This window comes from Rhinoderma darwinii, chromosome 1, assembly GCF_050947455.1.
Source record: "Rhinoderma darwinii isolate aRhiDar2 chromosome 1, aRhiDar2.hap1, whole genome shotgun sequence".
NCBI classification, from domain to species: Eukaryota; Metazoa; Chordata; class Amphibia; order Anura; family Rhinodermatidae; genus Rhinoderma; species Rhinoderma darwinii.
Genome location: NC_134687.1, coordinates 606,690,003 through 606,716,556, shown reverse-complemented (window position 1 = coordinate 606,716,556; position 26,554 = coordinate 606,690,003). Strand labels below are relative to the sequence as shown.

The 26,554-nt window shown below is 42.3% G+C and overlaps 1 protein-coding gene across 1 annotated transcript in view; it reads right to left on the bottom strand.

Moving 5' to 3' along the window:
• The window catches only part of ME2 (malic enzyme 2), a 42,722-nt gene extending 18,588 nt beyond the window's left edge, over window positions 1–24,134 (bottom strand). The window contains exons 1-10 of the mRNA XM_075840999.1: window positions 24,029–24,134; window positions 11,780–11,899; window positions 10,509–10,642; window positions 9,815–9,964; window positions 9,332–9,407; window positions 8,320–8,481; window positions 6,784–6,887; window positions 6,306–6,415; window positions 4,743–4,840; window positions 3,452–3,565 (exon numbers count right to left, since the gene is read on the bottom strand). Coding sequence (XP_075697114.1) covers window positions 3,452–3,565; window positions 4,743–4,840; window positions 6,306–6,415; window positions 6,784–6,887; window positions 8,320–8,481; window positions 9,332–9,407; window positions 9,815–9,964; window positions 10,509–10,642; window positions 11,780–11,887 — 1,056 coding nt within the window. The 5' untranslated portion in view covers window positions 11,888–11,899; window positions 24,029–24,134. The remainder of the gene's footprint in view (window positions 1–3,451; window positions 3,566–4,742; window positions 4,841–6,305; window positions 6,416–6,783; window positions 6,888–8,319; window positions 8,482–9,331; window positions 9,408–9,814; window positions 9,965–10,508; window positions 10,643–11,779; window positions 11,900–24,028) is intronic.
• Between the last annotated feature and the right edge of the window lie 2,420 nt (window positions 24,135–26,554).

Here is a 26,554-nt window from a genome sequence, read left to right as displayed (position 1 = left end):
ACTATAATACTGCCCGCAATGTACAAGAATATAACTACTATAATAGTGCTCCTATATACAAGAAACTACTATAATACTGCCCCCATTATACAAGAATATAACTACTATAATACTACTCCCTATGTACAAGAATATAACTGCTATAATACTACTCCCTATGTACAAGAATATAACTACTATAATACTGCCCCCTGTGTACAAGAATATAACTACTATAATACTGTCCCCTATGTACAGGAATAGAACTACTATAATACTGCTCCTATATACAAGAATATAACTACAATAATACTGCCTCGTATGTACAAGAATAGAACTACTAGAATACTGCTCCTATGTACAAGAATAGAACTACTATAACACTGCCCCCTATGTACCAGAATGTAAATACTATAATACTGCCCCCTATGTACCAGTATATAAATACTATAATACTGCCCCCTATGTACCAGAATATAAATACTATAATACTGCCCCCTATGTACCAGAATATAAATACTATAATACGGCCCGCTATGTACAAGAATATAACTACTATAATACTGCTTCCTATGTACAAGAATAGAACTACTATAACACTGCCCCCTATGTACCAGAATGTAAATACTATAATACTGCCCCCTATGTACCAGTATATAAATACTATAATACTGCCCCCTATGTACCAGAATATAAATACTATAATACTGCCCCCTATGTACCAGAATATAAATACTATAATACGGCCCGCTATGTACAAGAATATAACTACTATAATACTGCTTCCTATGTACAAGAATATAACTACTAGAATACTGCTTCCTATGTAAAAGAATATGACTACTATAATACTGCTCCTATGTACCAGAATATAAATACTATAATACTGCCCGCTATGTACAAGAATATAACTACTACAATACTGCCCCTTATGTACAAGAATATAACTACTATAATACTGCCCCCTGTGTACAAGAATATAACTACTATAATACTGTCCCCTATGTACAGGAATAGAACTACTAGAATACTGCTCCTATGTACAAGAATATAACTACTATAATACTGTCCCTATGTACAAGAATATAACTACTATAATACTGCCTCCTATGTACAAGAATATAACTACTATAATACTGCCTCCTATGTACAAGAATATAACTACTATAATACTGCCCCCTATGTACAAGAATATAACTACTACAATACTGCCCCTTATGTACAAGAATATAACTACTATAATACTGCTCCAATATACAAGAATATAACTACTATAATACTGCTCCTATATACAAGAATATAACTACTATAATACTGCTCCTATGTACAAGAATATAACTGCTATAATACTACTCCCTATGTACAAGAATATAACTACTATAATACTGCCCCCTGTGTACAAGAATATAACTACTATAATACTGTCCCCTATGTACAGGAATAGAACTACTATAATACTGCTCCTATATACAAGAATATAACTACTATAATACTGCCTCGTATGTACAAGAATAGAACTACTAGAATACTGCTCCTATGTACAAGAATATAACTACTATAACACTGCCCCCTATGTACCAGAATGTAAATACTATAATACTGCCCCCTATGTACCAGTATATAAATACTATAATACTGCCCCCTATGTACCAGAATATAAATACTATAATACTGCCCCCTATGTACCAGAATATAAATACTATAATACGGCCTGCTATGTACAAGAATATAACTACTATAATACTGCTTCCTATGTACAAGAATATAACTACTAGAATACTGCGTCCTATGTAAAAGAATATGACTACTATAATACTGCTCCTATGTACAAGAATATAACTACTATAATACTACCCCTATGTACAAGAATATAACTACTATAATACTGCTCCCTATGTACCAGAATATAAATACTATAATACTGCCCGCTATGTACAAGAATAGAACTACTATAATACTGCCACCTATGTACAGGAATATAACTGCTTAAATACTGCCCCCTATGTACAAGAATATAACTACTATAATACTGCTCCTATATACAAGAAACTACTATAATACTGCCCCATATGTACAAGAATATAACTACTATAATATTGCCCCCTATGTACAAGAATATAACTACTATAATACTGCGCCTATATACAAGAATATAACTACTATAATAATGCCCTCTATTTACAAGAATAGTACTATAATACTGCCTCCTATGTACAATATAACTATTATAATACTGCTCCCTATGTACAAGAATATAACTACTAGAATACTGCTCCTATGTTCAAGAATATAACTACTAAAATACTGCTCCTATGTACAAGAATATAACTACTATAATACTGCCCCCTATGTACAAGAATATAACTACTATAATACTGCCCCCTATGTACAAGAATATAACTACTATAATACTGCCCCTATATACAAGAATATAACTACTATAATACTGCCCCCTATGTACAAGAATATAACTACTATAATACTGCCCACTATGTACAAGAATATAACTACTATAATACTGCTCCTATATACAAGAATATAACTACTATAATACTGCCCCTTATGTACAAGAATATAACTACTACAATACTGCCCCTTATGTACAAGAATATAACTACTATAATACTGCTCCTATATACAAGAATATAACTACTATAATACTGCTCCTATGTACAAGAATATAACTACTATAATACTGCCCCCTATATACAAGAATATAACTACTATAATACTGCCTCCTATGTACAAGAATATAACTACTAGAATACTGTCTTCTGTGTACAAGAATATAACTAGTATAATACTGCCACCTATATACAAGACTATAACTACTATAATACTGCCTCCTATGTACAAGAATATAACTACTATAATACTACCCCATATGTACAAGAATATAACTACTATAATACTGCCCCCTATATACAAGAATATAACTACTATAATACTGCCCCCTATCTACAAGAATAGAACTACTATAATACTGCCCCCTATATACAAGAATATAACTACTATAATACTGCCTCCTATGTACAAAAATATAACTACTATAATACTGCCTCCTATATACAAGAATATAGCTACTATAATACTGCCCCCTATATACAAGAATATAACTACTATAATACTGCCCCCTATGTACAAGAATATAACTACTATAATACTGCCCCCTATGTACAAGAATATAACTACTATAATACTGCCCCCTATCTACAAGAATAGAACTACTATAATAGTGCCCCCTATGTACAAGAATATAACTACTATAATACTGCCTCCTATATACAAGAATATAACTACTATAATACTGCCCCCTATGTACAAGAATATAACTACTATAATACTGCTCTTATGTACAAGAATATAACTACTAGAATACTGTCTCCTGTGAACAAATTTAACATCATTAAATGTTTCTCACTTTTCTAGCCTAGAAACATGGGAACCCCACCACTCCTAGACTGTTGCTCACCTGCACTAGTAATCCAAACTTGTCAAACATCCAAATCTTTTTTCTTGCGGCTTCTGCTGAAATGCCAGTCTCCATCATTGCCATAACAATAAGGTTAGCGATGCCCAGAGCAGCCTGTGAAAAGCAAAAATACAAAGCGAAAATATATTCGCCATAAAGCAAAGCAATGCACAGCAGGATTGTCCATATATTTTAGTGCTTCAAGTCCATGTACACCTTTGTTAGAGTTTTTTATTTTTACTAAATGCATGTATTTTGTGTTTTTAAGCAACTTTTTTTTACTTTTTAAGATATAGCTTCTATGTGTCCCGCATACATACAAGCTGTATTGTTCTATACCAGCCAAGTCCGTCAGTTCAGCTAAACTTACGGCTCGGCTGAGAGCAGACTCCTGCGTGTCTAAGTTCGTAACTAAACTGATGGACTCGGCTAAGACAGAACGGTACAGCTTCTGTGTATACAGGATACCTTGAAGTTGTATCTTAAAAAGTAAAAAAAAAATGTGATTGCAACAGTTGCTTAAAAACACAAAATACATTTATTTCATGAAAACATTGCTTACAAAGACGTTGTACATAGCCTTTAAAAAGGGGACGTTATATTTTGTTTAATTCACTTCTATACAATTTTTCAATATACTTTTTGTATTAATTCCTCATGGTTTGCAAGATCTCTGCTTGCTGTTATACAGTAGGACCCTTCATTGTTTACTTCCAGTGGATAAAATCCTGTCCATGGTCATGTGATAGACACGCAGTCTGCATATATATCAGAGCAGTGTCTTCTAATGATCCAAGCACCTGTGTGTCCATCACATGACCATGCACAGGATTTTATCCACTGGAAGTAAACACTGAAGGGTCCTACTGTATAACAGCAAGCAGAGATCTTGAAAACCCACGAGAAACGAATACAGAAAGTATTTTGGAAAATTGTCTAATTTTTAATACAAGAAAATAACATTAATTTGTAAAAACCGGACATTAGAGACTTTCTATTGAGCCGGTACATCGATACACCGGCTTTCCGGAAAAAGCCAAACAGACACGAAACGTTTAGCTTCTCTTTAATGTTATGGCTGATCGGTGTATAGTAAAATGCTGCTATTATTTTAGTCTTTAAATCACAGGAGTCGCATAATGTTATCTCAGTCCAGTCAACTGCAAGTCCAAATTAACCTGTAATTGTATAGTAACAGATGTCAGATTTACAGAATTTTAATGTACATATACAAACACTACTATACGGAATATATAGCATACTGTACACAAGGTATAAAACCATTACAGACCTCTCCTGCCCCAAGGAAGAGAACTTTCTGCTCTGTGATAGGTTTTCCAAACACCTGCTGCGTTGCGAGGAGTCCAGCCAGCGCCACAGAGGCTGTGCCTGAGGGAACATCAAAGCATTCAGAAGACAGGAAATATAAAACTGAATTATACTAGTAACACACCTAAAATGCACCACAAGGTTAATCTAATGAGGACCCACTATTAGATCTGTTCACGTAATGCATAACGGACTACTCTCCAAAAAACTGCCAGCTGCCCGGCAGGGCAGGCAGATCTTCCCCCAAAGGCCGCAACATGACACTATGTATCCTATTGGAGCTGTATAATATCTGTATGCAGTGAGCTCCCTAGTGGTAACTTGAGGCAGCAAAAAATATCTAATTTTATTCTAAGGGCTATGTGAGGGGGAGAAGTTGATGTGGAGCTCCAACCCCCATAAAGAAAAATATATAAAATTACGACATTGAAGGGCAGAGGTTTGCACCTATTCACAGTAAATAAAAAACTGTCCAAAAACGACGCTGGCATTGTTATTTGGGGAAGGGTCACTCTGATGGCACGTGTTATAGATGATCATTGACTGTCAATATATGGCGAGACACTGGTACTTGTGAGAGGGATTTACACAGCGAATTATTTTATTTTCGGACATTGTCGCAGCGAGCTCTCCAAATCTGGCTAAGTGAGGCCCCTAATATCTGGCTAGGTGAGGAGGACGGTCCCAAACAGGGACCTTTCTCTACAGTGATCGTATGACCTACTAGGGCATATAAACAGTGGCTGTCCTAAGCGTACAACCAGTGTAAGAACCACAAGGGTATTGGAGCATGCTGCAGTTATTTACTATTTAATGCACACTATCTGGCCAAAAGTATGAGCTGAGCTACGCGGTTTCCGTAAGTCCCATAGAACTGAATGGTAGGTATGAAAGCAGCGTAGCTCAGCAAGCTACGCGGTTTCCGTAATTTATGTTCGGAAATCACCCGCTTCAACCGCAACACAGCAGTAGAACGGGGTTTAGGGGGCGCCATTTTAGAGATCGGTGCGGTTCCCAGAGGTGGGACCTACATCTATCTGATGGATATGTCATAAATGTCTCTGATGGGAAAACCCCCTTTAAGGCTGGGTTCACACAAAGTTTTTTGCAGGAGGAAATTCTGCCTCAAAATTCAGTTTCAATTTTCCTCTGCCTGCACGCCGTTTTTCGCTGTGTTTTTAGCCCGCGGCTATTGAGTGCTGCGGGCATAAAACGCAGCGAAATACGTTTTCTCTACCTCCCATTGATGTCAATGGGAGGTCAGAGGCGTAAATGCCCGAAGATAAGGAATGTCCCTTCTTTTTCCCGCGAGCCGGTTTTTCCGTTCTCTTCCGCCTCCCATTGAAATCAATGGGAGGCATTTTTGGCAGTTTTTTGGTGCGTTTTCCAAAGCAGTTTCCGCATCAAAAAAAAACTGTGTGAACTGGCCCTAAAGGGCCTTATTAATTTTCCTCTTGTAGGTTTCTTCCACAAGTCTACTCAGCCCCCATAAAGCATTTGCTACATTCTTCTTCAAAGACCATACCTTGAATGTCATCATTGAAAGTGCAATACTTTTCTCTGTACTTTCTCAGGAATCTGAAGGCGTTGTGATTTCCAAAATCTTCAAACTGGATGAGAGTATTCCGGCCGTATCTAGAGAACACATCAGTGAGTATTAGGTCCCAGCGTTAAGAGCAAAGACTAATTCTAATCATTACTAGGTCTGGGATTCTATTTTGGAGCCAATGCGTTACTGTGGGAACTGCTAATAACCAAAATAGCTGCCTCGACTGGAGTTGTCACTCAACTTTCCAAGAACCCTGAACGTCAATTCTGCCTAGTTTTGTTAAGAAACCTCCTTAACTAAGATTCAAGACTCCTGGGCCACAGTTCGCATGGGAGCTGTAAAGGCAGCCATATTCGCGGTCACCCAGCTTTCCCAGAAACAGATATACCGTAACTAAAACGACTCAAGGACTTAGAAGAGAATCAAGTTATACATGCGGCTAATATACAGTTACCTATCAGTAACAGCATCCATGAACTCGTCAATCAGATCATCATAAAGCTGAGTCCGGTCCCTCTTCTGGTAAAGCCCCATATAAAATGGATCCTTCAGTAATGCCTATTAATGTAACAATACAGCAAGGCAGGGGTTAATGTTTGGAATAGCAGAATCTGAGATACTTTTCAGGGCCCTGACATAGGGCACATTGATGCATGGGGCTCATCCTGTATCTTCTGTTTATATCCACTATAAGAACTAGGTGGCCACATTTGTGGGAGTTTAAATGTGGGCATCCGTCTCCCGTGGACAACATTTCAGCGGATGCAGCCTATGAATTTGCTCGGAGATGTATGCTGACTTTGGAACAATAGTTTATATATGGTTATAATCTACATAAAAAGTTGGAGTCACTGTGTACATACATTACATTACTTATCCTGTACGAATCCGGAGTTATATCCTGTATTATACTCCAGAGCTGAACTCACTATTCTCCTGGTGGAGTCACTGAGTACATACATTATATTACTTATCCTGTACTAATCCGGAGTTATAGCCTGTATTATACTCCAGAGCTGAACTCACTATTCTCCTGGTGGAGTCACTGAGTACATACATTATATTACTTATCCTGTACTAATCCGGAGTTATAGCCTGTATTATACTCCAGAGCTGAACTCACTATTCTGCTGGTGGAGTCACTGTGTACATACATTACATTACTTATCCTGTACTGATCCTGAGTTACAGCCTGTATTGTACTCCAGAGCTGCACTCACTATTCTGCTAGTGGAGTCACTGTGTACATACATTACTTATCCTGTACTGATCCTGAGTTGCAGTTTGCATTATATCAAGAGCTGCACTCACAATTCTGTTGAGTTGTTATTGGAAACTGTCAACAAGCAAGTCAGACACACACCTAGCAGCTTAGCCGAGCAACTGTAATGCAGTGGAGGCAGTTCGTTTTCCTACATCCAGTTACTATACAGTGCCTGGCTGGTATAAAAGTTAACACCTGAAATACAAAGAAAGCGCAGTTCATACTGATCCTGCAAAAAAAGCTGGAATATTTCAGCTCAGGTGCCTGCAGAATAGTGAATGCAGCTCTGGAGTATAATACAGGATGTAACCCGAGATCAGTACAAGATAAGTAATGTATTTACAAAGTGACTCACTTTATTACGTAATTTAGTTTGGAATCTGAAAGCCAAGAAATCTCATTGGCCACTCCAGTACTCAGCAGTCTAACGTGGCATGTACAGGATATGATAAGAGGTATGAATGTTTTTGATTTATTTATAAAGTTTTATCATCTTTAGATTTGAAAGATTTTTACTGAAGACGCTCTGCAATGTAATTTTAGGACATTCTGAAAGTTGTAATCTTGCAGCAGCTGGAGACCACTGTGATGGACCAATGGAATATTAATGGTGCGGTGGCCCCTGGTTCTAGAGATCAGTGGGGGACCAGCAGTCGGCCTCCAACCAATCAGCCAATTATGGAATATCTTATCAATATGCCATCTATGTTGGGAAAGGAATCTTACCGGATTATCTGTGCCGACATCGATGACCACTGGGAGGCACTTCTGAGGCCGGATACCTGCACATGCCGTATACAGGCACAGTTTACCTACAGGAATTCCCATTCCATATACCCCAAGGTCACCAAGACCCAATATCCTCTCTCCATCTGTTACCACAACAGCCTGCAAAAGAAAAGCACATCTCAGTAAAGTAAGTCACATGACTTTAATGAGGTCTTACAAATCCCCCACCCCCCTTTCCACAGATGAGAAGATCCTTTTGGGAAGGATCTGCAGATGGCACTTGAAGAGGAAAAGCCTAGAGGGTGACTCCCCTCCAATCAGCAGTGCCAAGCTTTCTAGCTCTGAAGTGAGCCACTGATTGGAGGAGATCCGCTGATTGACTTGGCTCTCCTCAAGCTCCGCCCACTCAGTCTACAGCTGTTCACTGCTCTTAAAGTGCCAGTGTCCCTTTAAACCTTCTAATATAGTAAACTTACACCACATATCTACATTTCATTATTTTTAGGTAAATAAACCTTTATCATGTGTAATAGAATGAATTAAAGTTACAGAACTTGTCTTCGCTTCAATTCTTCACCATTGGCAAGATCTCCGCTTGCTGTCATTGCCATGAAAAGGCTGAATTCCCAACCACACAATTCTTCGGTCAGGTGAAAATTTGCTACAATTGTATCCAGTGTAGCCAATCCTCCGTGAGCTTCATAGTATTATCTCCAAGCAGATACATTTTACCTGCACTGATACATTGTAGTAAACTATCAGCACAGGAGAGATATCTGTGCTGATGACGTATTTAGCTTTTAGTAGATTGTTTTCAATTATATCCAGTTAATACAAACTCTCAGCGCTGAGAAGTATTTGGTCTATACAGGTTTTCCAGCTAGTTTTCATTCTGACAGCAAACAGTGATCTTGGAAATTGTGAAAAATACATATTTCCCAGTAAATAATAAATGATTGTTGTTAAAAGTTACCGTACTTCTTCCGATACATAATTATGAGGCCTTTACCTTCACATCTGTCTCTGGCCAATTATCCAGGATAGATCTGATATGTCCTTTATCAAAGATGGAAATATACAAACCCCTAGAAGAAAATATAAACACATAGAAGTATTAAGAGAAGGCCTAAAGAGTATTTTTTATTCTAAATGCGTCCAAAAATCTGTACTGATTAACTTCAAAGCATATATTTATGGTACAGAGCTCCACATCCTCTGCTTTTCTTTACAGAGCTAACTAAATGATAACATTCTGGCTGTCTGTATCCACCACTAGGTGGCGATGGGGAGCTTACGCATACATAGGTACAGGCAGAATGTAAATACAAAGCCAAATTAATATATAAAGCCAAAGCATCTCCAAGTAGTCCCAAGAAATAACTACATGCTAAGATGGGGACTATGCAAATTGATGCAATGGGTTAAACGTTCATTTAGAAAAAAAAAAATGTAAAAAAAAAATTTTCATTTTCAAAAAAATGTGCTTCCTTACTTTGGTCTGCGAAAAATATGCCCATATTGTGAGCAGGCCAGTCCAACGGTGGGGGTGTACACTATGGGCATTAACCGCTCTATGTCGTCTAGTAATATCCTGTAGAAAAGCTTCTCATTTCTCTCCTGGATGCCCATTATGTAAATATACCTGGAAAGTAGAGGAAAAGGTGAACAAAAGTATACATGCCGTCTACTTATAATGGAATAATGCGATTCACAAAGTCATATAAGAAAGATTCTGTGCCAACGCATCTTAATATATCTTTATAGTGGTGGGAGTTTTTTTTGTTTTTTTTTTTGGTTATTTAATGTATTTTTTAAAATTTATATAGACAACGCTCTAAATCCTCTGCATAAACATAAACGTAGAAGATACAATTCTGGTTGCCTGCAGCCACCACTAGAGGGCGTAAAGAGCTTACTGCACACATTTATACAGTGAGCTCAATTAAAATAGTATGCAGTGAGCTCCCTCTAGTGGTGAGTGCAGGCATCCAGAATGTTATCAACAGGGGATCTGGAGCTCTGTATCAGGAAATGGATCCCTGACCGCAATAAATATATCTCAATAATTTAGTCAGCAGAGACCATTAGAGCTAACAATCCCATGGTGTAAAAAAAAAAAATGCAATTGGTGCCAACTCCTCTTACGCCTTGAGGAAAAAGGGCCTTCATTAAAAGCAATAGCGTACTTTTGCAGTGGGTCGTCCATTTTACGAAGATTCTTGTGAAATCTAGCAGCTTGAATGTCCTGGGTCTCGATTTTGGAAGGCAAGAGGCCTTGGAGGCCAAGGATCTGCCTTTCCTGTAACGTGAAGGCCATTCCCTGAAAAATAAAATAGAGTAAAGATTGTAAAGCCATGACTACACCTAAGACAGGGTTTCAAAAGACACTGAGGGGGGAAATTCATGACAATTTTGGTCCGCACTCCCCTTGTGGCCGGAGACAGGGGGTGGAAGAGTAACAAGGGTAATAGTGCCACGTGGCCGGCAGCGGTGGGATGCGTACAAAGACAATTGCAACAGCACTCTGTGAGCACCAAGACCACCAAAAATGTAATTATTTTAATTTGCATTACTAGTATGTATACTATACCTGCAAACGTGAGGTATATAGCGCTCAATGTGATCAAACAGTGTAAGCCCACCTGCCACAACAAGCTCTTTAAAGTGGGTCCCTAACCTAAACAGACTCCTCTCTCCTGGGCATAAGCCTGGAGAATAAACTCAGGGTAGGTAGGAACCAAATCCAATCTAATTAAAAACACCTTTGAACAGGTGGGAGTAGTACACAACCAAAAATAGAGGGCGAAGGGCTGTGCGGCCGGCACCAGGTGAAAGGCCTATCGGGCCGGTGAAAGGCCTGTGTGGCTAGCACCAAGAGCACTGCAGCTAACACCCGGGGCTCCATGGCTGGCACAAAGGGCATTGTGACAAGTAATGTTAGGGGGCCGTGTGGTACCTAAGGAATCTACACACTCTCCTTTTGGTATGAATACCAACCACTGGTCAAGCCCAGTAGTCACCATGGATTTGGCTTGTGCAGGCCCAGAACGAAATAGTTTGAGAAGCCCTGACTAGAATAAGGCGCATGCCCCATGATGCGTACAATGCCAATCACAGGGAAGTCCAGCAGCCGGAATCTTCTGGGGTCTACTACAAAAGTAAAATAACAAAAGTCTTGTGACCGGCGTTTTCCGCATTCACTTCTATGGGTATGCGGAAAAGGCTGTTACATTGTGACAATACTGCAATCCATGGCGACTTTGGCAACGCTCTTTGTGGATTATTGTTCTCGTACTGTGACGGTTGTGCATTGGAACCAGTTCACCGACATAACGTGTTGTTCATTGGCTGCTACGGCATGAATTGTTCTAGTATGACGTGCCACGTTCAGGTACCAGCGTCCTGTAGGTAAGTCTTGTTGGGTAACGTGGGTTTGTTTTTTTTAGCGGCTTCTCACCTTGTTTGTCCTTGGATTAAGCAGCAGAGCTTTGCCCTTTTCTTTGGTGTGCACGGCGCGGCGGGCCAGAGCGCATGACCGCACCACGACTCTCAGTCTGGACAACATTATGGAACCAACCTAGAAATACGAACACGTATAATATTAGTTATTGGACGCAAAAGGGAAAAAACAAACAAAAAAAAACCGCTTCTGCATAGCGTAATACATAGACACAATGGACGAAGCAGTTACTAAGAAGATCGCTGCTACAATAGGCGAACTAAGGAATGGTAGAGATGTAGCAGAGCTGACTTTGCTATCTGTTTGTGGCTGCAGAGTTGTGCATGGTGATAACTCCGTTCACTGGCAGTCTGTAAATACAAAGATACTGAATATCCAGATTACCAGACGTTGTGCCAAATGACAAACCCAGCACGGTTACATCTGACACAGCCAGCTCTGTTTTTCCATTTTGTATTTAGTAAGCTTTGCATCGAGAGTCAATCATATACAAGTGGTTTGTATTAGGAGGTTCTGAAGCAGCTGGGGCTTTGCATTGTGTAATACACCCATTTGTTCCAAAGAAGCTTTTTGGAAAGAGAAGAGGGCACTTCATGTCTGTCAGTGAATAAAATGGAGAAAAGCGCTCTAAAAAAAAAAAGCTGTTCTGCAGCAGCTGGGCATGTATAATGCAGTCCAGTGGGGCCTCTTTCTAAAGAGTTACGGTGCTTCCTGCAAAATACATGGTCTGCTGCTGCAGAACCTCGTTTGGGAGAGAGATAAAGAAGAAAGGAGCAGCAGCAAGAGAGGAGAAGGTAAAACTGGCCATAGACATGTAGCGTCATATTTCTGTCAGCAGAATTCGCCATGAAAGCCGTTTTTCTGGCGTCAGGGAATATGCACAGAAGGTTCTCGATAGTGAAGTGTTAGGGCATGACCACACATGGCGGAATTCCTCCGCAACTGTCCGCATCAATGCCGCACAGAATCTGCGTTGCAGATTCTGCAGCGGATCTGCACAAAATGTGCAGAAAATTGATGCGGACTGGCCGCTGCGGACTGCAGGAAAAGTGCTTCTCTTCTCCCTATCAGTGCAGGATAGAGAGAAGGGACAGCACTTTCCCTAGTGAAAGTCAAAGAAATTCATACTTACCGCCCGTTGTCTTGGTGACGCGTCCCTCTTTCGGCATCCGGCCCGACCTCCCTGGATGACGCTCCAGTCCATGTGACCGCTGCAGCCTGTGCTTGGCCTGTGATTGGCTGCAGCCGTCACTTACACTGAAACGTCATCCTGGGAGGCCGGACTGGAGACAGACGCAGGGAGTTCTCGGTAAGTATGAACTTATATTTTTTTTTACAGATACATGTATATTGAGATCGGTAGTCACTGTCCCGGGTGCAGAAACAGTTACTGCCGATCGCGTAACTCTTTCAGCACCCTGGACAGTGACTATTTACTGACGTCTCCTAGCAACGCTCCCGTCATTACGGGAGCCCCATTGACTTCCTCAGTCTGGCTGTAGACCTAGAAATACATAGGTCCAGCCAGAATGAAGAAATGTCATGGTAGTAAAAACAATACGCTCCGCAGCACACATAAGATCTGCGGACTTCATTGCGGAATTTTGACTCTCCATTGAAGTCAATGGAGAAATTCCGCCATGAGTCCGCAACCAGTCCGCCACTGCTCCGCAACAGACAGAGCATGCTGCGGACACCAAATTCCGCTCCGCAGCCTATGCTCCGCAGCGGAATTGTACGCATCGTGTAAACGAACACTGCTAAATTAAAGTGAAAGTCAATGGAGAAACGGCTCCGCTGCGGATTAACGCTGCGGAGTGTCCGCAGCGGAATTTAAGTGAAATTCCACTATGTGTGAACCCGCCCTTAGGCCCTGTTCACACAGTTTTTTTTGCAGGCAGAAAATTCTGCCTGTAAAAATCAGCTTCGTTTTTTTTTTAAGTGGTTTTGCACCACAGGCGTTTTTTGCCACCAATTTTTCTTTATCTCTTTCTTCAACAGGCAAAGGAAAAAACCGTGAGCGTTTTATGCCATAAAACGTATAAAAAAAAACAAACGTTAAATAACGCCGCTCGTTGAGTTTTTTTCCATCTCCCATTGATTTCAATGGGGTTTTTGGGGCGGAAAACTCCTCAATTTAGGGTATGTCGCTTCTTTTTCCCGCAAGCGTTTTTTTCACGCTCGCGGTAAAAAAAATAATAATCTCCATCTCCCATTGAAATCAATTGGAGGCAATTTCGGCAGTTTTTTGCAGCGACAAAAAAAACTCTGTGTGAACACAGCCTAAGGGCTTGTCCACACGTAACGGAATTGCTGCAGCAATTACACAGAAACTAGCAGGAATTCCGCTGCAGAAAAACGGCACCGTTTCCTGAGTTTTTTTACTGCGGAAAAGGGTGTGGATTTTGCGGCATTTTCCTCAACGTTGGGAGATGGTGACATATCCTCCAAAAAAAATGCAGGAATTCAGTCCACTATCCACAGCAGGAATTGACGTGCTGCGGTACGAAAAATAAGCACCAATTTCTGTTCGGAAATTTTACACAGCGCGCGGATGGGATTTGTTAAAGCTTGACCAACTTTGCTGCTACTTTATTCTGCTGCGTATTTTCTGTCTGCAATTACGAACGGAAAATACGCAGCGAAGTGTGGACGAGCCCTAACATGTCTCGCAGCAGTCTTGTTCGGTACTATAACAGAAAGTTGTGATAAGTTATTTTCTTTTACACGGATAATGCGGGTGCTACAAAGCAACCTGTGTCACATAATGCAATGCACACCTTGTCCCTTAACAATGGGTCATGCCCGCCAGTAAATGAGTGCAATGCAATACTGCCACGTGGCAATGATATCATAATCAGGGCAATACAGTAAAAGGCAGACTGCCTCCCCTGCACCCCCATGTACCCTCATTTCTGCTCCTCGGGCACTGCCTGCTGGACACCATTGTGTAATATAGAAAGTCCCTAATGATGGCAGAGCCCGAGTGCTCTACGAGCTGGAAACCAGCCAACAGGTAAACAGCAATGTCCCGGTGGACGGCAGATAACACACCCACGGACTCACACCCTGCCAGCTACCGACAATTCATCACTTACTGCACATGAACTTATTTTTTCCCTCCCGTAAATACTGGCGTAAATATGGGTCCGGTGTCACCCGTATTCCACCCGTATTTACGGTCACGTTTTCGATGCAAAATTGCACTGCACTAATCGGCAGCCGCTTCTCTCTATCAGTGCAGGATAGAGAGAAGTGGCAGCCCTTTCCGAGGTAAAAGTAAAAGAAATTCATACTTACCCTGCCGTTGTCTTGGTGACGCGTCCCTCTCTTGACATCCAGCCCGACATCCCTGGATGACGCGGCAGTCCACGTGACCGCTGCAGCATGTGATTGGCTGCAGCGGTCACATGGGCTGAAACGTCATCCAGGGATGTTGGGCCGGATGTGTAGAGAGGGACGCGTCACCAAGGCAACGGCCGGGAGACCGGACTGGAGGAAGCAGGAAGTTCTCGGTAAGTATGAACGTCTTTTTTTTTTTTTTTACAGGTTGCTGTATATTGTGATCGGAATTCACTGTCCAGGATGCTGAAAGAGTTACTGCCGATCAGTTAACTCTTTCAGCACCCTGGACAGTGACTACTGACGTCGCCTAGCAACGCTGCCGTAATGACAGGTGCACACATGTAGTCACCCGTCATTACGGGAGCTCCATAGACTTCTATGGACTGTCCGTGCCGTTATTACGGCCTAAAATAGGACATGTTCTATCTTTTTCAACGGCACGGGCACCTTCCCGTAACAAAACGGGAAGGTACCCGTGGCCAATAGAAGTCTATGGGCCCGTTATTACGTGTCATAATTACGACCCGTAAGAACGGGAGTTTTTACGGTCGTGTGCATGAGGCCTAACGCAAAAGAAAAGTTGAAGAGTCACCCATGGCAACCAATCAGATTTCACCTCATTTTTTCAGAGGGCTTTTGGAAAATGAAAGCAGCAACATGATTGGTTGCCATGGAAACTACTCCACTTTTCCATTGCACCAGTTTTTATATACCTCCCCAATGTCCCCAGATATTTTATAAGTATTAATCCGGTTTACAGCACATCTTGCCCTCAATATCAGCTCGCTCAGACCTGACCATAAAAGGACTGGAGCCGTTCCGTCAGGCGCAGTTGTATTCCAGACAGGAGTATTTAGTGCAGCAATCCATGCAGTGGTCAGAAATGGTCACTGGACAGGGACATTATCATTACTGGAGGGGGCTGGGTACGTAAAGAGGCTTCACATATGTCAGGAGAACAAAAGGAACAGATGCCCATTCAGGAGTGTGAGGAGCCGAATACAGTCCGTGTCAGATAGCCATCATATGATCTCCCTATCATCTCACCATACAGACCATTTGAAAAATTCATAACTTAAATGTTATCGATAACAGGTGATATTGTTAAACATTTTGCGCCTTTTATCATAATAATCCAGCAGTCTCATTCATTCTTCCTCTTATGCCCGCCCACCGCCAATAACTGGCCCTAAAACTGGCGCCTAAATCTGGTCTCAGATAGCGAGCATGCGCCTGTCATGTATGGTCCGACACTCTTCCATGCTTCGTCCGGGCCTCAAATCTAGTTACCGCGCGTGCGCCGCTGTGGTGGTGTCCCGTTATGCGCGCGCACTAGAACAGGACATCGATGCGCAAGCCCAGGATTTCGTGTGTGCTGAGGGGAGGTGAAGAGCTGTCAATCAAAAGTAAGGAGGCGGGGTTAACTCGGAAAGGCTTGAGGAATGAAGATATGACTTATGCTCATTAGCATACGGTGCGGGAACACTAAAAGGTACAGAGCCGACTTGGAAGAGAATTATAGGTTGCATAAAAATGAATTTTCACCCACTACCACCAGGTATTGAAGGTTTAGTAGATGTAATGCTGGTGACAGGTTCCCTTTAAATCAACCTTCCGAAGACTAAAAAAAAAAAAAACTTGTATTAAATGATAAACGGTTGTCAAGAAGCAACCACAGTACAAAAATAAACAGATCATTAGCTACATTGCCCCTCCCGCAGCATTATAAGCGGAATATTTAACGTTCCGGATCATTATAGTGCCAGGCCAGGCTGGTTCAGTGGGGCACAGGCAGGAACTTGCTTTACACAACCAGCTTCTTGCATTGTCAAACTTAACCTTTGAAGGGTGACAGGGAACAGAAACCGGCAGCGTCAGGCAAGAATATCAGCAGATGTGTCCTGTAAATGAGGCTCTGCTGACACAACGACATTGATCGAGCTGAATGCCAGCAGCGAGGCCTTTAATAGACTTCAGATCACATGGACGCAGCTTCATGATCAATAAAACCGCGCTCATGTACTAGATTGCAGCCCGAGATACCGAAGTACTAAGGAATAATAAATGCTAATCACATGTTTTCATAAAAAAATAAAAAAAAAATCAGACATCCGCACAATGGTGGGATTTTATCAACTTGTCTACGCCCGTTTTCTGGTGTAGAAAAGCTACAGATGCATCAAAAGTCACAATTTGCACCCAATAAAATCAATGCAAATTTTGATGTATTTACTACGCTGGTGCTATTGGACGGGGCTTAGTGGAAGGGGGAAGCCAGCCACAGCCCAAAACAATTCATGCCCTTTCTGGTGCCCCAATATCCACATTGTAAATCTCAATGCAAAATACATACATTTAGGATTATGGATAGGACATACACATCCATGTCACATACATAAAGAAACGGCACAGAAAAAAAAAAACCTGATAAACTGTTATACTTAGTACAGGGCCTGGGGGGGGCGGAGCATGACTCATAAAAAGCCACAAACAGAAGTCAGTGCACTGCCCCTTTAAGTCCTCGACCAGATAAACCCCTGTGTATCAGTTTATACTGGCGTGTTCCTATAAATCCACGCAGATTATTCTTGAAAATTACCGTTTATCTGCAACGGTTACAAAGTATTTTAGATACCCCCCCCCCCAGATGTCAATGAGGTGGGGGAGAAGAGGGATCGGGGCATGTTGGCTTTCAACATTCCTGATCCTTTGTTTCCAAGGGAAAGAAGCCTCTGATTGAGGGTCCGCTATCTCAAACGTATGGCCAACTTTAGACCATGGTGACAGACGGACAAGCCATATAGAAATAGAAATCAGCGGGACCTGACGATCAAAATCAAATTTCTATGTCCATTCTATTATTCTGGCCTTTCAAATTCAGCGCCATTCCTTGTACCGCTACTCATTGGTGTCCCCTGTTGTCAACCCATGCGCAAATGTGTGTCGCCCATCACTGGCTGAGATAGTCCTATCATGTGACACAATCACTGGCGACTACCGCGATGTGTAGTCCATAGTGATGTCATCGACTGGCTGCCATGGTCATGTGATGTAACGTTAGACCAGACATCATCGCAAAACTGAAAAATGTCAATGTTATTGAAAGGAAAAAGAAACGTCCATTCAAACATTTGGTGAAAAGAAGTGTCTAGATACAAAGTACTAGAGTGTAAGCTCTTGAGTGCAATCCAGGGCTTAAAGGTAATCAGAATGACATCTGTAGGCAGGATACACACTGAAGATTTAGTCCAGACAGATGACATACCAGTAATTCCTCGTCTACAGTGACGGACTGACCTGGATATGGAACATTTCTGCTTCATAAAGTCATCACAACAAATTTGTGATGTGAATGTGCCAATGTACATACAGATGTAGCAGAGCCGACTTTGCTATTAGAATGATTGTTTCTGAGAAAATCACCAGCATCTCAATAAACTGAGGTAAATGGTGGTCTGAAATCTCCCCCACCTAGCCTCTACCAGGGACTAAGGCCTCATTTACACCTTCGTTGCCCGACCTACGGCCGCTAATAAAGGATCCGTGAAACACGGACTGCACACAGAAAGGCTTTCGTGTTCAGCTTGTTGTTTCAACTGACCAAACGGATGAAAAGGCCGAGACTGTTCCGTCAAAAGCGGACAGGTGTAGTACCCGTCCTATTTTTGTGGGAACAACCACACGGTTCCGTTAAAACAACGGAGGTGCGCAAGGCCCCAAAGAAGTGAATGTGTTTGTGTGCTATGCGTTAATAAAAACGAACAGCACACTGAAGAAAATAACTGAAGTGGGCATGAGGCCTAGTACAGTACAAGACATTCAAAGTCTACTTTGTGGGAGTGAAAAGAGCAGGCAGACTCACATGATGCCAATCACATGACTACCCGGCAGCCTTATCGTGCCAACTAGTTGCTTGTAGTTCGTAATCACTGTGTCCTTGCTGTAATGGCAATCTGCTCTCCTGATTTCCGGCTGAGATTGGGGACATACAGTAACAAATCTGAACAACCAAAGCTGCAGTGCTAGGCGGGGTTCCCACGTAGCGTAAACGCTGTGGAATTTCCGCAACGAAACTCCGCAGCATTTACAGTAACAGCAAAGTGAATGGGATTTGAACAAATCTCACGCATGCGCTGCAGAAAAAAAAAAATCTGCAGCAAAAAGTTTCATAAATTGAGCTACATTGCGGATTACTTGCTCTTCTGTTGCTGGTTTTCCCCATTGAATTCAATGGGGATGTAAAGCACGTTACAAATAGCCAAGTGTTGCGACTTTTGCGGCGGAAATGCTGCGATTCCGCCACAAGAAGCTGAAATGACAAAAAAAAAAAAAATGTAATTTGAAAAAAGTCTATACTTAAATTCCTGCCGTTGTCATAGCAGCGTTGTCATCCAGGCCAGCCTTCTGGGTGGCGTTTCGTGCTGCAGCGTAATCCCGGGAGGCCGGACTCCACGGAGAACAGAGGGACGCGTCGCCATGACAATGGCCGGGGGTAAGTATACAGTTGGTTTTTTCTTCCAAGCAGTGATTTCCACCTCAGAGATTGGGCCAAAAAAACACACCACAATTTGCGTTTTTTCGGGTGGAATTCCCTGCGGGTCCCATGTCAGATTTGCCGTATAGTTTTACGCAGCATATCTGACCCGTGGGTACCCTGCCTAGAGCATGAGGGTCTGAAAGATCAGCAACATGAGACAAGTGTTGGAGAGGGGAATAGGGAGACCTCCCCCTCATGAATGCAGTAAATGGTGACGTGAAAAAAAAAAAAAACTAACGTGTCAGTGGGTCCGGGGATGGACAGATCTCTCGGTGGTGGTGCCGGGGGTACATCTGCCTGCCTATGGCCGTCCACATCCCACAGGTATAATGTAGAATGTGCTGGACACCTACAAAGGCAGCAGGTTCAGATAAAATAACAAGGAGCTATTAAAATACCCAGTGCACAAAGGTAACCAAAGACATCTGCCGCCCTCCACACCCTGATGCTAACAAAAGAGGCTGAGAAGCAGCAGATGGCAATAAGATGGGTGAGGGAAGATTATCCTGTGCTACAAACATTCACAAATCCAAGAAAACAGCCTTAAAGGGGTACTCCAGCATCAAAAATGATCACAATTCGCAGTAAAGGGGAGCAGGAAGTGCTTGCAGAAGAGAAAAACAGATGAGAAAATCGGACGACACACGGAAACCACACGGACAGCCTGATGCATGAAAAACGCCCTGTTTTTTGCAGATGCAAATCTGACACACTGGTTTGAATAAGGCCTTTGAACTCTGCATTGTGCCGTTCCTCTATTAGGCTGGGTTCACACGAGCATGTTCGGTCTGTAATGGACGGAACGTATTTCGGCCGCAAGTCCCGGACCGAACACACTGCAGGGAGTCGGGCTCCTAGCATCATAGCTATGTACGACGCTAGGAGTCCCTGCCTCGCTGTGGGACAACAGTCCCGTACTGTAATCATGTTTTCAGTACGGGACAGTAGTTCCACGGAGAGGCAGGGACTCCTAGCGCCGTACAGAACTATGATGCTAGGAGCCCGGCTCCCTGCAGTGTGTTCGGTCCGGGACTTGCAGCCGAAATACGTTCTGTGCATTACGGACGTAACCTGCTCGTGTGAACCCAGCCTTACTCCTCCTGGAAATGTATGAATAAATTGACGACTGGGTGTTAACATTCCCCTTATCTAAGAGGTCTGACTGACGGTGTCCAATCACTGCTGACATACAAAGTAACGAACTATCAGATGTGCTCGACCAACAACACACTCATACCATTACAGACCGGACGCTCAGAAAATATTCAATCAGCTTTTTTTTTTTATTAGAAATTTCTTAATTGGTTCTCCTCATCAATCTCCTATTTCTGGTCATTCGATGATAGTTCTGTGATGGGAACAAGTGGCAGATTATCAGAGTTTCTGTATTATCAGATGTCATTTTGCACACACCCTTTTTAGTGCCCCGCATCCATTTTTCAGTTTAGCCAAATTTGTCATTGGCTGAACCGTAGAAAGCGGTACGAGTGGTACCACTCAATTTGGGTAATTTCAATAGTCGAGCAGTTGCCCATAATAACCAATCAGATCACTACTTTCATTTTCTACCATGGCCTTAATAAATAAAAGCTGGAATCTGACTGGCTGTTAAGGACAGCTCCTCCCCTGTTTTGTTTGCTCTGGTTTTGAAGAGGTTGCATAAGTCAAGACAATAAGGGCCGTAAAAACGAGCGCCGGTCTACAAGGAGCAATGATCGGTTATATATGGAGACGAGCGCTTGTTACTACGATTGTTCGTCCCCATACATTTCCATCTTGTCGGCAGCACGTCCCCCTGTTTACACTGGGTTATCTGATAGCGTCCGCGCTCACCCCAGTTATGCGAGCGCTGACGTATTATTATTATCACTATCGTTTATAAATCCTTGCATCAACTTATAATGTGGCATTCGCTCAGGCTGCTGAATGGCCAATTTCTGACAGGAATGCTCAATAATCGGCTGACAATTTGATGTGTGATATTAAAAAAACATGGCTGCTTTCTTCTAGAAACAGCACCACTCGTCCATAGAAGGTATCTGTTATTGCTGCTCAACCCCCGTCCGGTGAATGATGTAATTCCAGACACAGCCAAAGGACAAGAGTGGCGCTATTTCTGGAAGGAAACAGCCATGTTTTTTTAAATCTTAAAAAAAATGTTTAGGTTTTTAATTTTAGGAGGAAATGCTCCTTAACACAAATAGATAAATGAACATTGCAGCGTAGCGTCTTGTATGACACCCAACTACAACTCTGCTCGTCCTTGTTCCCTGTCTGAGCACTGGTCACGTGACTTTTTGTGAAACAGCGGTCGGCACCGCAAGAACTTTAGGTTTAAGAAGAACAAGAAATGCAGAAGAATAAAAGGACATATTAGAGAATGACATCATTGAAAAATATAATGTTTTCTTTCACTATGGGGACACTCCAATCACAACCGGCAGGGATGTTGGACATTTTTTTATCTCCAGCTATGCCCTAAAGGTCCGCCTGCAGACACAAACGGCATCTACCTCTAGAACGGGGCCCTCTGACCACCCGTCCTACCTTCTGCCGCTGGGCATCTGGCCTGAGGTGACCGGGTTTTCCAAAAACAGTCAAGCGTGTTTTGCTACAATGTTTCCGTAACTTTCATTCACTTCTATGGGAGTTCTGGAAACAGCATAGCAAAACGTGCTCGGCTGTTTCTGGAAAACTCGGACACATTGTTACTCAGTTGCCAGAGTCTTGCTGTGGAAGTTACGATGGGGTTCAGGGAGTCACGTTCTAGAGATGTGTGTGGGTCCCATAGGCAGGACTTATATCTATCAGACATTTATGGCATGTACCCTAAATGCCCGAGGCGGGGGTTTCCTCATACACACTCCAAAACATCCTCATAGGATAATTTGTTATTTAGATTGTGAGCCCTAATTGGGACAGTAAGTGCTGACAATGCCTGTACAGCGCTGCGGAATATGTTGGCGCTATATAAATTAATAAAACATTAGGGAGTTCTTTTTGCAATTCAGTAGCCCTTTAATGAAAACGGCCGCAGCAGTGGATGTCTAAAGGGGTTTAACAATCTTTGAATGTTACTGAATATCAGTAGGATAGGCTATAAATATTCTGATCAGTGGGAGCCCAACAAAGGGGACCCCCGCCGATCCTGAAAACGAAGGGGCTGGTGTAGCAATGCGGCCTCTGCACAGCAGTGCTCCCAGCCACGGGAAGAGCAACACAGTTTAGGATCGGTGGTGGTCCCTGCATTCTGGATCAGATATGATGGTATATCCTAGCAGTATCATATCAGTTACTATGGTGGAAAAAGTGCCATGGAGAGAAGCTTTGGGTCAGACCAGATGTAGGTAATAAGGATTGCAGGGTGTGAAGAATAGGGTTACCGGGAGGGCACAGGGAGTCCCTGGCAGCACCACTACCTAGGGAAGTTTGTGATAATAGGGGGGGCAGTGGTGCGGCCGGCTTTATTATCAGAGTCCACAGGTTGCACAACTATCTATACAAGGCAGATGTGCCCGAGATAAACACAAGCAGACGGCAGAACAGAACACAGGAAACAGGGAAGCAGCAACATGTATCCAACTGTGCAGGATGAGAAAACATAAACCGTCTGGATGATGTGGGACTACAAGTGCCCGTGATGAACAGTGTCCACTGGAGGCCCAGGCTGTCAATGCCAAGGCTTAGATACACAGGCTCAGAGAACAGTATCACAGATACACAGGCTCAGAGAACAGTATCACACACGTGACAGGCTTAGATACACAGGCTCAGAGAAAAGTATCACACACGTGAAAGGGCTTAGATACACAGGCTCAGAGAAAAGTATCACACACATGAAAGGGCTTAGATACACAGGCTCAAAGAACAGTATCACACACATGACAGGCTTAGATAACAGTATCACACACGCGACAGGCTTAGATACACAGGTACAGCAGACAGGATCACACACGCAACATGCTTAGATGTACAGGCCAGCAGACAGTATTACACATGATAGGATTAGATACACAGGTTCAGCAGACAGTATCGCACATGAGGCTTAGATACAGTGTCTGAGCAGAAAGTATCACACATGATAGGATTAGATACACAGGCTTAGATACACCAGTTTCAGCAGACAGTATCACACATGAGAAGCTTAGATACACTGGCTCAGCAGACAGTATCACACATGAGAGGCTTAGATACACTGGCTCAGCAGACAGTATCACACATGATAGGCTTAGATACACAGGCTTAGCACACAGTGTGACACATTAGAGGTTGTGCACATCTCTGGATCGTCTCACATCAGGTGAAGTCTCAGGAGGGGTCACTTCCTGTAGACTATTAATATCAGCATCATGGCAGCCTCTTACCTGCAGCTACGGGATGTCACAGGGAGGGAACGAGTCCAGAGCGGACACCAGGATGAGGACGCTCCAGTCTGTACCGGCAGCCGGACTGAGGTGCACAGGATGGAGCAACAGGGGAAGGAGGAAAGGGGCGTGGACAGAAACCTCGCTGCTGATTGGGACCAATGAAAACCCCCTTAGACATGGGCAGCCTGCAGTTCCACACACCGCCTCTACGAGAGCTGAGCGCCACTCGTCACATAGTAACACGATGACAGCTTATTGATACATTGTTTCTCTTATTGGCATTCTATTACTTGTTATCACTGGAACATTGTCCTGAGGACTTGTGATTCTCTTCTAAATGACTGATCTTTCATGGGACAACAGACATTTGCAATAAAACAAGCCAGCATTGATGGGGTTATTATGGGTAATTTGGTCCTGCCTCAGGCACTGCAAATAAATGCAGGATAAATTAACAATTGACCACCCTGGGTGGAAAAAGTAGCTGTTACAACCGGCCCTGGTGCCTTATGGGTGCCCAAAGTCCTCTCTCCCACATAAGAGGACCAGTATTATAAATGGAAGATGATAGGTGGGATCCTGTTATAGATTTTTGCATTGGGGCCCAGTAGCCTCACACTAAGGGTATGTTCACACAGGCTATTTTCAGCCGTTTTTCGGGCCGTAAACCTCCTGAAAAGCCGCTGAAAAGTCTTAAGCAGAACGCCTACAAACATCTGCTCCTAAACGGGGCGTTTTTTTACGTCTCATTTTCCAAAAACGGCGCGTAGAAAAAATTTCTTCATGTGGTGGCATGGAAAAAAAACGTTTTTTTTTATGTTTTACTACTTTCACAAGCAAAAAACTATTTGTTAAAAATAAAATTTTATTTTGTATCGTCATATTCCTAGACTCATTTTTATTTTTCCATCGATTGTGAGGGCTTAGATTTTGCGGGACGGGCTTAAGTCTTTATTGGTACCGTTTTGGAGTACATGAGACTTTTGATCACTTTTTATTCCATTTTGTGGGCGATGAGGTGACCAAAAAAAAACAAATTCTGGCATTTAATTTTCTTTGCTAAATTTGCGCCTAAATAATGTTACATTGAGATAGTTCAGACTTTTTTGGACATGGCTATACCAGTTACTGTATGTTCATTTTTTTATTTTTTTTACATTGCTTTTCGTGGAAAATGGGAAAAGGATTTTTTTAACTTTAAATGTTTTTATTTTTTATGTATAAAAAAAACCTTTATTTATTTTTTTATTAGTCCCCTTAGGGGACTTGAACTAGTGATGGTTGGATCGCTTGCACGATATACTGAAATACTAATGTATAGCAGTATAGAATAATTTTTACAGGCTCTTATTAAGCCCTGCCTCTAGAGGAGCACAAAGATGGCAGACCTTGTGGCCGTCATTAGGCCCCAAGGCGGCCATGACAACCATTGGCACCCCACAGAAAAAAAACAAGGTTTCATACTGTTAGATAGACATAAAAAGAAAAGCGTCATGGCTGACGGAATGTGATGGGGTAAAAATGAAAAAAACAACTGTGGGTTTGGACAATTGCTACTTGTTAGAGGGGTCCTCTAACTGTAAGGAGATCACAAAGTGTCCCGCATGCTGGGACCCCTAGCGATCAAATGTAATCTGTGGGCAGCAAGTGATCAATTTACCTGCAGCACCCCCACAGGGGAAAATAAGTATTACACCGTGTCCATTCATATCAATGGATAGTTTGTGTAATGCAGGACAGTACAGGTCCCCCAGCGGTACAAGGCAACAATATTAACCACTGTGCCACCGAGCTGCCCAATATAATGCCATCATGATTGTACCCAATTTCATAATGTGGTTTTAATATTTTTACAATCAAAACAAAGGCCTCTTTCATAATCCCATAAAAAGACATCACATGCAATAAGTTATTACAGATCACCAGCCTTCCTGTCATGTTATCATCTATCTGCTGGGACCCCACCAATTGTGAGAACGGGGGTCCCTAACCCTGAGATCCTCCTCAATGCTCGACCGCACTGAGGTTGACATTGAATGAAACAGCGGTCTGGCATGCGCGCAGCCGCTTCTTTCAATGTCTATGGGAATAACGGAAATAGTACAGTGCTCGGCTGTTTTCGTCATTCTCATAGACAATGAATGGAGCGGTGGGCCAATGATCGATCGACGCTTTATTGTAGCTTCTTCTCCCTGCGGGGAGTGCAGTGAGGAGGATATGGGAGTTCAGGACCTCCGTTCTCATGATCAGTGGGGCTCCCAGCTATCAGAAAATTTTCACCTATCCTGCTAATAGGTGATCATTTATAATTTTGGGAATACCCCTTTAATGGTTACATGTTTTCTATAATGTTCAGTTTAATAGAACTACAGGGGTCCAGTTTAATACAAACACTATATGCAGCCACATTACAGGCATCTGAAACCAGAGTAAACTTTAAAGGGGTATTCCGGAACTAAAAAATTACATTTATTTAAATAAAACAATGAAAAAGATATAACTTTCCAATGTACTTACGTTTCA